General features: G+C 40.0%; 2 protein-coding genes across 2 annotated transcripts in view; both read left to right on the top strand.

Annotated features, from left to right (window-relative positions):
• Nucleotides 1–14,770, top strand: part of LOC307025995 (uncharacterized protein) — a 49,805-nt gene that overhangs the window by 22,333 nt on the left and 12,702 nt on the right. The window lies entirely within an intron of this gene.
• The window catches only part of LOC307027894 (uncharacterized protein), a gene marked incomplete at its 5' end in the record, with an annotated part of 12,971 nt that continues 2,885 nt past the window's right edge, over nucleotides 4,685–14,770 (top strand). Inside the window, one exon of the mRNA XM_079662587.1 lies at nucleotides 4,685–4,760. Coding sequence (XP_079518713.1) covers nucleotides 4,685–4,760 — 76 coding nt within the window. The remainder of the gene's footprint in view (nucleotides 4,761–14,770) is intronic.

Here is a 14,770-nt window from a genome sequence, read left to right as displayed (position 1 = left end):
AGCTATCACAATAGAAAAGTAGTATATATTATTACAAAAAGATTATATAAGAATAATAACACATAAATAAAAACTTTAAATCATTTGTATTTATCATTCTGTATCAGAGGCTCGCAGCTAGCATGGCATCAAAGCTGTATCATGGGCAGGCTACCTCCTTAGCTAGCTACCTTTTCATAATGCTAATTGTTTGCCTCTTGCTGTTGCATCGTTGCAATCCGACACTTTCAGCTGGAGCTGCCGCGTCACTTTGGCTGTGAGCCGTGGGTGCCAGATAAGCGACCATCCCCCCCTTTCATCACTTACAGTTACAGCGCCCATCGTACAGGGCAAATGCAAAATGTTGCCGCCGGCCCGGGGTGCAAAGGGTGTTTACTTTATTCAAATATTAATGTAAACGTATTACACCAAGGGCATAAAATTAGGAAGAATTTAAAAAAAAAACGTTTTAATTAATTTTTGTTTTCTCCCAGCGCAGCGCCCCTCCAGATCTGGCGCCCTAGGTAGGCGACTGCCTAGTTCGCCAGTGGGAAGCAAGCCCCCAGGAAGTGCGCCGGACTCTGATGAAAATATTCGTACTGGCCAAATGGCGGTACTACACTTCCGTTTGGTTGCTGGTCCCGGAAACACTTTTTCCCTTTGACTTACATGGGGAAAGAATGGTCTGTAAATCGTTGGATAATTTTTTTTAAACTAAATAAACCACCCAGTATGAACACTTGTATAGCCCTTATTAAAAACATTCGTTCCTCAAGTTGTAAAAATGTGCTAATAACGTTATTCTGAGAGTTATTTCCCTCTGCATTATGAACGCGCATCTAACCCACCGGACCGCGCCGCCCGGCACGTTCATGTGATGTGACGTGTTCAGTACTACATGAGTTTTACCTTTACCCATGGATGCACAATAACAACGGACCCATATCGCCTTACTGCCAGCCCACGGAGCTGTAATAATGGATATATTGCACATGTTTGCTGTAATTCATCATTTGTAAAATATTATACTACATGGGCTGTGTGATGTCAATCTTTTATTAAATAAAGTTAATATTACCGACGTAGATTAACGTCCCTGTAGCTTCTTATTGCTCATATATACCATTAAAGGAGTTGAACGTTGCTGTTTGCTATTACTATAATACCACGCAGGGATAAGCCAGAGTTTACAACCTTTGCATGTGGGCACAACACGTTTTGACCCAGATTAATTAGCTATAACATATGATATCGCCCGAGGAAGTCGTCATACTTATAGATATATAAATATGTGTCAAAGCTCTAATCAAATTAACAGTTGTATTAATTATACTTGTATATATATATATAGCCTGTGTTGTATATACACACAAATGAGCAACCTTGTGTGTCAAATAACAAGTTGTATTGTAGTGTTTATTTTAGTGTTGTTTTATGCTTATCCACATTTTGATTTCAGAGCACAGGAGAATGCTGGGCTCAACATAAAGCTCAACAGTGAAGCTGGCAATGCTGAACAAAACCATGTAGAGTTATAATATTTATTCAGCTGAAAAATTCAAAGCTCTACAAAAATGTAATTTAAAATACATAAACATTTCAGGTAGAAATCAGCATTTTATATAGAAATTCACAAAAATAAGAAATGAAACCTAAAAGAGATTAACACAGTTAACACATGTATACCTCTGATGGCAGGTGGGACAAATAGTGACAACAAATGTAAATACAATGTTATAGATTAAAAGGTAATATAATATTGATTGCAATTATTATATTAAAAAATCCACCAAACATGATCAACAGGAAAGCCCTCTGAAGGCATTTCATGGTTTGAAATAAGTTGAGGATGGAGTCCAGACAGTTCAATCAGGAGAGACTTCATTTTGTTTAAAGAACATTTATTGACACATGTCACATGATAAATGTTAAGTCGTTGGCGATTAGACCCTGATCCTGAAATCTTATATCTAAAGGGGGAAAAGCCGTGAGCATATAGGGAACACCCCGGGGTCTAGACACTGGTGATGATGATGCTGAAGATCTGGATTTGATGAGGAGATGGGATGAAGAGGAGGTGGGATGAGGTCTTTGGATTAGCTCTCCTGGCTCTGGATATGATGAACGGAGGTGGATGGGGAGGAGGCGGGCAGCAGCATGAACACCTGCAATCACAGCTGACTGCAGGAGAGAGGAGAACCATTTTAAAGTTTGGCTGCAGCACGGTGACTGGCTGCTGGAGAATGAGGTGAATGTAATAGGTTAAAGACAGCGCCCGTGATGAGCTGGTTATAAGCAGCTGCGGAGTGAATGTATACATACCCAGTCTTCCTGAAAGAATTTGCGCTGAGCTTCATATAGTGACAAGTGTTCACAGTTCTTCCTGTTGACAGAAGATGGCACTTTTCTGAGAGGGAGCCAGCTGGCAGACACTGGACAGTGGCAAACCAACAGATGAAACAGGAACCCATCTGAGAGGCTATGAGGAAAAGGATAACAAATAATGTCAGCAAGACATGAATATATTTAACCACTATCTTTCAATTCTGTAATTGCAGGTTTGTTAGCATGATATTTCAAACATAAATGGCCTGTCTTAGTTTAAAGCCCACTCACCACGTCAAGGTGCAGGCCATGAGTGAGGGCACAACAACGATCACAAACAGTACATACACACGAGACAACACTTACATACATATAAATAAATAACTTACATATACAATAAACAATAAAAATTTAACAAATACAATGTTTCGGTAGTTATTTTAATACATTGAATACATTGAATACATTGAACACATTGAACACTGTTGGAGCCAGTATTTTTGATTTGATAAGAAAGGCCACCTAATTGTGACGTCTGTAGTCAACACACTATAAAGGACTACAATTCCCACGGTGCCTGTGCTAACGCCACAGTGATTGGCAACCTTTTGAGAGACGCCGTCGAGGAACAGTTTTTAACCTTAACGTAACACTCGTGCTTGTACCGTACTTATCTTACCGTACCGTACTCTTACCGTACAAGTACCCTTTAAGTTATAAGCATTATCAAGACAGAAAGAATACCTAAGTTGTTTTGTTATTTTACTTTTGCCTATTTCTTTTGAATATTGTAAAGGCCTATATTCTTTGTTGCATTTGCAAATGTTTGTTATGTTATTTTGAGCAAACACATCGCAACATCTTCTAAACCATCGGAGGCCAAGCAGCACTTCAAACTGTGAGTAATTTAAGGAAAGAAACGAGTTAGAACTGTCTGTTTAAGGCGTCTAGTGGCTTAAATGGAAAAACAAGGAAGGAAGCCACGACATTGTTAAAAACTCTCGTGATGGACAAATCCGTGTGGAATTAAATGGTTGCCACCATATTATTATAATTAATGAAATACTCTTGGAAATGAATGGATACGAGCGGATGTGAATCGTGAGTTTACAAATCACGGACTTCATAGTGAACAAGGAAGGACCGCATTGACTTTCTGGATTGTGACAACGTGGATTTCTGTGGAAAAAGGCTTATGCCGCATGTTGTGGATGTTGCAATACAGTACAGTCTAAATGCTGGAAGTGGAATAAATTCGCTTATGAATAAAGTGTGGAACGTAACTCAAGGAGCGCATCTTGAAAAGCACTTTAATAAGTTTGTCTATCTGGCTCACTGCCGCGGATCCAATTCAAAACCTTTATTTATTCAGGTGAAAACCCATTGAGATCATTGACCTCTTTTTCAATGGTGACCTGCTGCAAGTAGGTTCCAACATGAATACAAACATGACAGAAAAACAAAGAGGACATCATATGGCATATTTACATTGACTACAGTTTGTATAGCTAGTAGCATTTACAGATACCAACAGTTTCCGATTGGATAACATCTAACCTTGCTTTAAAAACATGTAATGGAGCCAAGCCGCACACTAACAAAGCACAACATTAAAATAAGGACAGCTGTTTACAAGTGGATGTTTAATGACAATAAAGCATAACAATGGCTGAAAAGGAAAATATGGAAACGGATGAAACTCCTATGGACCCAAACGGGAATGAACGTGAAGTGGCTGTGGAAAATGCTGACGTCAGACCAAAAAGAACAATAAGACCTACAGAAAAGGCTTTGGAAGATAAGCTGGCGCAGTTTATTAAAAAAAGGAGAACGAAGTTGGGTCAAGTCTCAAGGGAAAAAAATGAGATTGATTCACTCATGATTGATTATGGGAATATCATTGAGATGCAAGGTTGTTGTGAGGTTTTTCAAATACTCTCCAAAGAGTTTTCAAACTCACATTACTCAGTGCAAGAAATGCTGTCGGAGCAAGAACAAGAAAGTGATCATGTTGACTGGTATCTCCCAAAAATTGCATATTTCAATGAGTTTCAAGATGTGATGAAGAAATGGTTAGCTAGAGCTGCCTCCTTTGAGCATGTGCCTCCTTCTGACCATGGCTCATATACTGCACTTATGTCAAGTCCACATAAAGCAACATCAGTGGGCATGATAAGCAAAAAAGGTAAAAGTTGAAGTGAGTTGAGTGAGAAGAAAGGCAGAGGCAGAGAGAGCTGCGCTCAGATCACACGCTGCTGCCTTATCACAGAAACACTCACTTGAATAACAAGACGCTGACCTGGAAGCAATGAAAGCCAATATCAGAGCTGAAATGGAAAAGCTTGAGCTTCAAACTGATATTGATGCTGCAACAGCCAAAATGAAAACATTGGAAGCTTCTGAGGATGATGACTCTGACCCTGACCCTCGTGTGGGGGAGGAGCAGTATGACACGGGTCAGCCAGATGAAAGTGATGATTTCCAGGATGAAGAGAACCAAGGAAAACCTGTGGAGAAGGATAATAAAAAGAGTTTCATAGACTTCAATTCAATGAACTTAAGTCATGCAGCCCCTAGTGGACATGTTCAAGTATTACAACCAGGGCCCACAACAAGGACAGCAGCATCAGCACAGCAGCATCACTCCATCCAAGTCAGACAAAGCTCTCGGACAGAAAGCAATGACTTTATTCAAGTAATGCAGCGACAAAACCAAATCACTGAAATGCTAATGAAGGAGCAACGCTTAACATTAGTCCCATCCAGATAAATACCCATCTTTAAAGGAGAGCTATTACAGTACCTTTCATTCATCAGAATGTTCCAACATACAATAGAAGATCAAACTGACAATTACAAAGAAAGGCTGTTCTTTCTAGAGCAGTATACAGAAGGCCAAGCTAGAGACTTGGTCAAAAGTTGCCAATACATGGATTCTAAAAAGGGCTTTTTGGAAGCAAAAGACTGCTCCAAGAGAACTATGGACATCAACTCTTAATCGCAGCAGCTTGTTTGGACCAAATGTTGAACTGGAAGGCCATCAAGAGGGAAGATAGAAAAGCATTGCATTCTTATGCTATCTTTCTTCGTGGATGTTGCAACACAATGGCAGATTGAGATTTTGGATGAAATGAATAGCACATCAAACATGAGAAATGTGATCACGAAACTCCCATTTAAACTGAGGGAACAGTGGGGAACAACTGCATATGCATATTATGAACACAATAAGACAAGAGCAAAGTTTCCAATACTCGTCGACTTCATTGAAAAGCATGCACGCATTGCATCAGACCTCATGCTTGGAGACATACAGGATGTCATGCCAAAAAGGGATATTAAAGTGTCACCCAGCAATAAGCCTGCTCATGGTTATAAGGGAAGTAGTTTTGTTACTGTGACAAGCCCAGGAGTCAATGAAGAGCAAAAACCTTTCCAAAACATCATATCAGACGATAAAGGCATTACTGTTCAGAAGCGCTGTGTATGTTGTGCAGGAGAACACACCTCTGAAACATGTAAGATGAACAAAACATCTCACAATGAAAAGATTGACTGCTTAAAAGCACAAGGAATTTGCTTTGGCTGTCTAACGAAAGGACATCTAAGCAAAGACTGTCAGAAAAGAATGAAATGTGAAGTTTGTTCAATGAAACATCCAACAATACTGCACATCTACAAGAAAAGGATTGAACAAAAAGACAGCTCTGATAAATACACCCAAGCAGCTTCTGTAAGGAGCGCATTAGTCTTTTTAAATGGCAGAACCCACACTGGGCCGGTGGTCAACAAACCCTACCAATTATCCCACTTCAAATCAAGTTGTCAAACTCGAACCAGATTGTGCAGACTTACGCATTTATGGATCAGGGAAGCACTGCACGTTTCTGTACTGAAGCCCTTCAACAAGATGTGCATGCCAAAGCCAAGAGAACAAAAATCCTCTTAAAAACAATGGGTCAGGAGAAAATGATGACACTTCCTTTGTCAAAGGTCTTGAAATTAGTTGCATTGAAGGCAATGATTTTTATCAGCTGCCTAAAGTATACACACAAGAGGACATTACTACTGGAAAAGAGCACATTCCCACTCAAGAGACCATAAATAAATGGAAATATCTAAGCGAGATTAAGTTGCCTGAATTGGATTGTGGAATCGGGTTGCTTATAGGAACAAATGCACCAAAGCTAATGGAGCCTCGGAAAATAATAAACAGTCAAAATGGAGGACCCTTTTCCGTTAGGACATTCCTAGGTTGGGTTGTGAATGGACTGAATCAGGAAACCACTGAATCTGAGAATACTTCATGTGCTGTTGTTAACCGGATATCAGTGACAGATTTAGGTGAGCTGCTGGCGCAGCAATACAACCATGACTTTCCAGAGAAAGGTTGTGATGAGAAGAAAGAGAATTTTTAAAGATCATGTCAGATTCAGCTCAAATCAAAGATGGACATTATCAGCTTGAACTTCCATTTAAACAGAAGAATATCATGATGCCAAACAATCGCAAACTTATTATTATATATATAACAATAGTCTTAATTTACAATAGGCATAATTGTAAAACAACATACATCTATTGCAGTTATGATGTCATAATAACATACAATTGTATAAAACACAATTTGCTTACATCTTTGTTCTCTTTTGAGAATCAAACAAAACAGATTTAAATAAAACATAAAATGCAAACAAACAAGTGAAATGAACTAAATGGCTGAATTGCTTTTAATTCACTGGTAGGAGCGAAAAGTGAGGAGGAGCAAAAAGTGAACAACGAGGGAGAGATTGGAGAAAGAGTAGAGGACAGAGAGAGTAGTGAACAGGAAGAAGACAGAGAGACGAAAGAAGATGGAAGAGAGGGTGCAGGATATGGAAAGGAGAGAGACATGGAAAATGAATGTTCACAATGTTTTGTGATCATTTTAGCCTCTTCTGCATGTCCTGATCATTAATAGTAACAATCAGCTGATTTGTGTTTATTACACTTTCAAAAATAATTTATGCTGACATTGTCAGCCCACTGACAGGGTTTGAAATCAATATATTATCCAATGTGTGACCCCCCACAGGACTTAAAAAGCACCTAACTAGATCATGAAAATCCCAAAAATCTCCCCAGAACCCCCCTAACTTATTTGGACCTCGGTATTTAGGAAATCCTGGGCATTGGCGTCGCCTGGGGTAGGATGTTTTTTCTTTAGCCCCGGACAAATAATATACCTCAATAATATACTACATTAACCGTACTGGACGGCAGAATTGTAATTTCCCGTGTTCAATGAATGCAACAGAGGCAAGACACCACCGAACCTCAGCGCATGTCACTGCTATTCACATCTCCATCCATTTAGCCTAGTCTATTATGTTTTATAAATTATTAAAAAGTGCTATTTATACAAATCACATAACATTTAACAGTGTAGCCTATACGATTAGCTTCCAGGCAAACTCATTAAAATATATAGCCTACTCCTGTGTGACCTTCACTTCTAAAACTAAGATTATGTTCATCGTAAAATTACGTTGCTTACCAGATTGACCGCAAGCTTTATTTCATGGTATCCTGAACTACCAAGGTAAAACACGCATCAACACTACGGGTTATCAGAAGGGACAAAAAACATTCGAATAAACAAATGAAAGCAGCGTGTGCTGAATAGGACTAGTCTTATGCTGTGCAAGACAGGTTTACAGTAGCAAAATTGAGTTCGCATTGACGGCCACAATGCTTGTAAAAGACGCTCCGTGCAAAGGGGTTATAAAGTTACCAGACACACGGGCAGGCAAGTGCATAGAGTTACTAGTCCGATAGGAAAGTTACTAGACCCGGGCGTGCGGGCGTGTCGCCATTTCGAACCCTGAATTAATTAATTAATTAATTAAAAAATCAGTGACCCAGGCATACCGGGGCACCTCAGATCTACAGGGGGGCACGTGCCCCCGTGAAAAGGGTCTCGCGACGCCGATGCACCTGACCAATCAGAGAGTTGCATGGAAATAAACGTGTTTTATTGGATGACAGGTACGTACCTCTTCTCTGTGACAGTGTTTAAACTTTAAACTGTCAAAGACGGCAATTCTCAAGTGGTGGCTCACACAACAACCCCAGAGCCACCACCTGAGCCAGGTGAACAAGGTATGTAAATGTCAGTAAACTTACAAGTTATGCGAACATGTAAGCAAAGCATAAATCAGGGATCACCAACTACATTTGTCCAAGGGCAAAAATCCAACATATGTGGTAAATTGTACAGCTGATATAACGCAACACATTAGTTGTATTTCCTTTAACTGGTGGATATAGAGATGCTGCAGTGGAGACGCTGCGCACAGCTGATTGACAGCTGGGACACAAACCACAAAATACGAAAACATAATTCAAATCCAGTCGTCATGACTCCACTCCGGAGGGATCCCCCGATAATTTCTTACAGTTTCTCATCAAGGGGTGTCTCCTGTCCCCGGTACAAACTGCTACTCTGGTTCAGACTGCATCCACCAAACAATATGATTTATCTCGACATCCTCAAAATAACCACAATCTGACACGGTGTGAGATGTCTTTTTTAGCTGTTCTGTCGTCATTTCCTGCGATCTTCTCCATGCAGTCAGTCAAAATGAATGAATGAATGAATGAAAGGGCGTTTCTTTTACTATTTATAGGCAAACATGGGCGTTACGTGAAGCCCGCAAAAGCTGCACCGCATTTCGAGTCGATTGTGATTTATAAAGGGAAACCGGCGGTACGCAATGTTTGGTGAATCGGAAAATGTCGGAACGTTTCTGTATCTATTTTTTGGATTTCTACAACGTAAGCAAACTTCCCACGTGAATCCTACGCACGGCGTTATAAATGAGGCCCCTGGTGATTTCAAAGAAAGCTCTCTGGGAAATGTTGACTTACTGTCGACATGAAGCTAGAAGCTACCTTACAGTACACAGTTAATCGTGAGTCCTGTCAGTTAAAGTGTTTCATAGTTAGCTTAGCTAAGCATCAACCTAGCACTGAAATATATGGATGTTATGTGACAGTATTTCTGAGAAAAAGTCAGCTGAAATGGTGGCATAGTCTCCACTGCTTTACGTGTCGACAGCATGTTTCAACGTATTTGCAGCAGTAAATGTGGCTGTTTGGACGACGCTGAAGTTGGCTTCCGATTCAGAGTTTCCGATTCGGCAGTTAAGGGGAAAGTTAAGGGAAATTTAATTTAAAGCGCTGAGCAAGCAATCCTCCGTGTTTGAACCTCTTAAATCGCTGTATAGCCGATTTATTTGGACTGGATTATCCCAGAGAGTCTAAAGATTCTTTATAACACAGTTTGAGATTTGTGAAACCTTAATTCTATTTGTGAAAATTAAAAAAAGGGAGATTTCAATTCAAAATTTCAATTTAATTGTTACAAACAATTAACATAAAACTAAACAAACACAACAGTAGCCTACGTTATTGTCCTTATAAAATAAAAACATACCTTTTGTCCACCGATATAATACAGACACCTTACCCTCAAGAGATCCTCATGTGCTATGAGAATCTCCCACAATCCATTGCTGTAACAAAGCTAATGCTGGCACACGTTTGTGACACCACATGGCGCAATTGTGTATGTGCGTGTGGGGAGTCTTGCAGTAGAAAATTTGACTGTAGCGCCGCCACTGTGGGCTAAGCCCCCAATGTTTCCAGGTCCAGGCGACGCCCCTCAGGGCTTGTTAACATTTATGAAACTATTAATGTGTAGCACCAGATTAACGGGAAGAATCTCAGCTAACTGAAGATATTAACAATTTTTACCAAAACAAAACACAAGGGTAATACCAAGCCGCTGAATTAGCACTAAGCGAAAAAATTCTAACACACTTTAGCACAGAACTCAAAATAAAGATATCCTTATTACTTATCGAAACTGCACATGCAATATATCCGATTAAAGTTGAGACTCCACAGATTATTTAAGTATAGTATCATCACTGAGCGATCCGAACTCGCGACAGGGGAAGCAAACAGAGACATCACAACACGTACCTTTACGGAGCTTTTACGGGAGATCGTCTCACCGTAGCTGTCAATCTGATCAAAAGACGTGTTCAATGGTATTACAACGAGAAAAAACGCGGCTGAATCGGTTGATCCATAGGTTATTAATGTATCTGTGGCTTTGAAACAATTATTTATAATCCATAATTCAATTTTTATGTAAAAATCGGAGACCAGAGTGTATGCAGCTTCCGGTTTTGGCCACGCGTCACTCTCACTCCTTATTTGATCATGTGTTGGTGTGTGTATAACTTCACCTCGATTCCAATGGCTCTAGCGGTTATAAAGAGATTTCATTCGTCAAAATCGACCAAGGGGGGCCAGAGATATGGAAAATCCACCCAAATGACCCGAGAAGTGGTTTTGTTTACGTACATACGTCACACACACACGTCACAACATGCGACTGCTCAAAAATGAAATTATTTAAAACAAAACATGATATTATTCAGATTTGTATTGTAACAATCATTATATTAGATCTATTAAAATATTGATGTACGAAGTATTTGTATTGGAACAGTTTTAGACGTAGTAATGCTGTAACATATTTCAGCCACTAGGGGTTCAATGCCCCCCCTGCCCCGCCGCAAAATCCGCCTATGCTCAGAGGATCAATACTTCAGAGTTACCAGCCTCAGAAACCAGAAATTAAAGCTCGTCAGATTAGAGCCCACATCAATGATCACAGAGCTCAAGTAGCAGTACGGGAAATGCTGTACGGGATCCTGCGATCATTTGAGTCACATTCCTTAATGATCCTTTGAGTGAGGTACATCTCCATGAAAACATCCTCATGGATCATTTTACCTCTTCTTACTTCTGAACGTATCACATTGAGAACATTTGTGTTCAGACTGCGGGTTCAGGTGTTTTTTAAGTTTACTGTAAAATACTTGACTCACTCCTTTACAGTGCTTGAATTGGGCCGGTACTCACCGGTACGCAGTACCGGCACTTCTGATTTTTACCCATGTGGTACCGGCACTTCTTACTGAGTACCGGCAACTTGTTGTGAGCTAAAACTAGTCTTTGCTGTTGCCTCAAAGAGGGGCAGGGGGGAGAGGAGGGAGACAGGAGAGGCCGATTCAGGAGCCCAGACACACTCACAACTATAAATGAACCAAAAACAAATAAATAAACAAGTTTCAATGTTTTTTCATATTGGATATTGTATGTTATTGGTTATGGCCATGTACTTATGATTTTATGATTATTTAAATGTATACATTTTTGTTTCATATGGGTGTAGTCTCTTTATTTCCCCCTCAAAGTGCACCAGATTGATGCATTTAAGTCCAACATTTTAAAAAAAATCTTACCGGGGGAGCATGCCCCCGGACCCCCCTATAGGATTTGAGGCCCGGCCCCACTGTTCCCAAATAGATTAGCAATTTATTTTAAATAGTAACCCATCTCCATATGTTTCTTTTTGGGTAGTAGATTTAAACTAGAGGGCTATCACTTTGTGCAGCAACGCTATTGACAAATAAATCCAGCAAAATGGCACAAAAAACTGGTAGTGGCCTCAGGGACGAGGAGTCATTTAACCAGCCAGTAGGAGTCAAGCTTTACTTTCTTTTATATCCATAAAGAAAAAGTAAATCTGTTTACAGTTGTTTCATTGTGGATGTTGAGAGGTATCCATATATCTCTTCATTTTGCTCTCAAAGTGCACCAGATTGATGCATCTAACTTCAATATTTAAAAAGAAATGTTCCCGGGGGAGCATGCCCCCGGACCCCCCTAGACTAGAGGGTGTCAGGTCCACTCCCCACTTATAAAAATAGCACTTTACCACTGCACCCCCTCTAATCTCAGATGCACCCTGAGTCATTTTGTTTAAGTACAGTGAGCCTTTCTAAAATATACAGTAAAGAGACAAACCCACCAGCATTATAGGATATACTATGACTTTATGCCAAATACTTGTTGCTGATTTAGAGTACTGGCACCTTTTTTATTCCAATTCAAGCACTGATCCTTTATGCAGGGCTCTTGCAACTATGCCTCTTCTTCTGTTTGCTGCTGGTCTGAATTGTTTCATTCTTTTCTATGTCCTCATCTGATAACTGATGGTCATATACTTCAAGTCCACTCTGAGAAGACATCCTGTGTTGTTTGTCTTCTGCTTCATTCTTGTCTGAGTCCCCATCTGTTACCTTATTCTGAATCATGCTCAGAGGCAAGTCCTTTGTCACAGTCTTCAGAACATGCCCCTCCAACATATCTCTCGTTTTGTTTTTACTCCATTACCTGAACTTCCTTCTGCTCTAATGATTTAAGTTCCTTTTCAATTCCATATGCGTTCTTTTATAGTTTTGATGTCTATATTTTTCATTTGAAACAACATCATTTTATTTGTTATTTTATTTATTGACTGACTTCATTGCTTTATTTCTATTTATATAAATATTTAGAGAGATTAAAACATCTATCTATCTATCTATCTATCTATCTATCTATCTATCTATCTATCTATCTATCTATCTATCTATCTATCTATCTATCTATCTATCTATCTATCTATCATCGCAGGGTCATGTAGAGTGGGGTCTCCTATCCCTTTAAGAGAGAGCGGGAGGTGTGGCGCGTGCATGTGTAGAGCGAGAGTGAGCGAGCGTAGTGTGTGTCCGGAAGAGATCGGGAGTAGCAGCAGTGATCAGTCTGTCTCCAGTTAGCTGTATAACAAAGTCCTGAGGAAACACAGCGGCCTCCCAAGGAACAGCCTGCCTGTCTGCCTCATTTCAGAGTGGGTTATTGAAGCCGTAGCCTGGTGCTTCAGTCCGGGGAAGACTGCAGAGAGTCCTCCCCTGTATTCCTCCACTACGGTCTGGGAGCAGCATCTATCTCTACTGTTGCTGTAACCATGTAAATGTCCCTCTGTGGGACCAATAAAGGACTTCCGATTCTGGGGACAGACAGAAGAGAGGGGGGAGGGGCGGGTTGGAATGCGTTCTTCTTTTCCTGGATTTGAAGAGTCCTCTTCCTCACAGCGCCACCGTATCCCAGGATGCAATGCGCGCCGGTGACGAGGAAACAAAGAAAATGTCGCTCCGTTCTCAGAGAGAAAGCAGCACGTGAGGAGTAACCGATACATGTGAGTATCGGGTTTAACTTTCAATCAGGAGAGACAGTTTTGATCTAACAATATATATGTATTGCCGTGTGCACACGGATGAATGTAATGTTGTTTGGCGATTAGACCCCGTTGTGCTATATATATATATATGTGTGTGTATATATATATATATATATATATATATATATATATATATACATATATATGTATATATATATATATATGTATATATATATATATATGCCCTAGGTGAGATTTTAGGCGACATTTTATATGTAAAGAATAAATGAAAAATCTTTACAAAAGAAAAATACACTGCAATAACAAAAACTTATTGACATAGGTAATAGACATCAAAATGGCTTCAAATGTATTCAGTATTGTATGAACATGTTTGAATTGGTGGGTGGACGTCACATCCTCTAGGGGGGTCCGGGGGTATGCCCCCCCGTGAAGATGTTTTTTTCTTACATTTTACAGTAAAAGGCTTCAATCTGGTGCACTTTGAGCACACAATTACTAAAGACCTGATGTAGGGGGCACAACTCTAAAACGCCCATATGAGAAAGATCGGTTTACATTTTATTAATCAAATAAGTATGTGAACATAACCAATAACCTACCATAGACAATAACAAATAAATGTAGCTTATTTTATTTTTGTTGTTCATTCATATCTTATTTTACCAGTTAACATTTATTTATTTATGCATATTTGTGTTTCTCTCCAACTTTAAACAATATTTTTGGTTAACTGTCCTATAGTATACATTTGAATGATTTCAAACCTGTTTTTATTTATCCTAATAATTATAAAGGAGTGCCTTGGAAATATGTGTTTAAATAATTTGTGGTCAAAACGTTTGAGACCCACTGAGATAAGTTGGACTAAAATTAATTATCTAAATACTCAGAGAGTCCTTAACCTCACTGAGCCTCTCAGTCAGAGAGCTCTCCTCCACCCTGGTTGTAGAAACATCTACTTCTTATATCCGTTAGCGCAGCTAGCACCAGATTCTAATAACAACAGCGCCGGTACCGGTGCGCCCTCTCCCTTGCTCGCTCTCTCGCTACCACGCTCGCACTTTGGCTGTGAGCTGCGGGCGCCTGATAAGCCAACATCTCCCACTTTCATCACTTACAGCGCCCACCGTACAGGGCAAATTAAACGTGTAACCGGGGTGAAAAGGGTGTTACATTTACTTAATTATGAATGTTGTTACATCAAGGCTGAACATTTGGATGAGCGCCAACGGTCAAAAATGTTTTTTCCCTCCCAGATCTACCAGCGCAGCGCCCCCCAGATCTGGCGCCCTAGGCAACCGCCTGTGTCGCCTATGCCAG

Source organism: Notothenia rossii (genome assembly GCF_949606895.1).
Source record: "Notothenia rossii genome assembly, chromosome: 2".
In the NCBI taxonomy this organism is placed as follows: Eukaryota; Metazoa; Chordata; class Actinopteri; order Perciformes; family Nototheniidae; genus Notothenia; species Notothenia rossii.
This window is presented reverse-complemented; position numbering and strand designations above follow the sequence as displayed.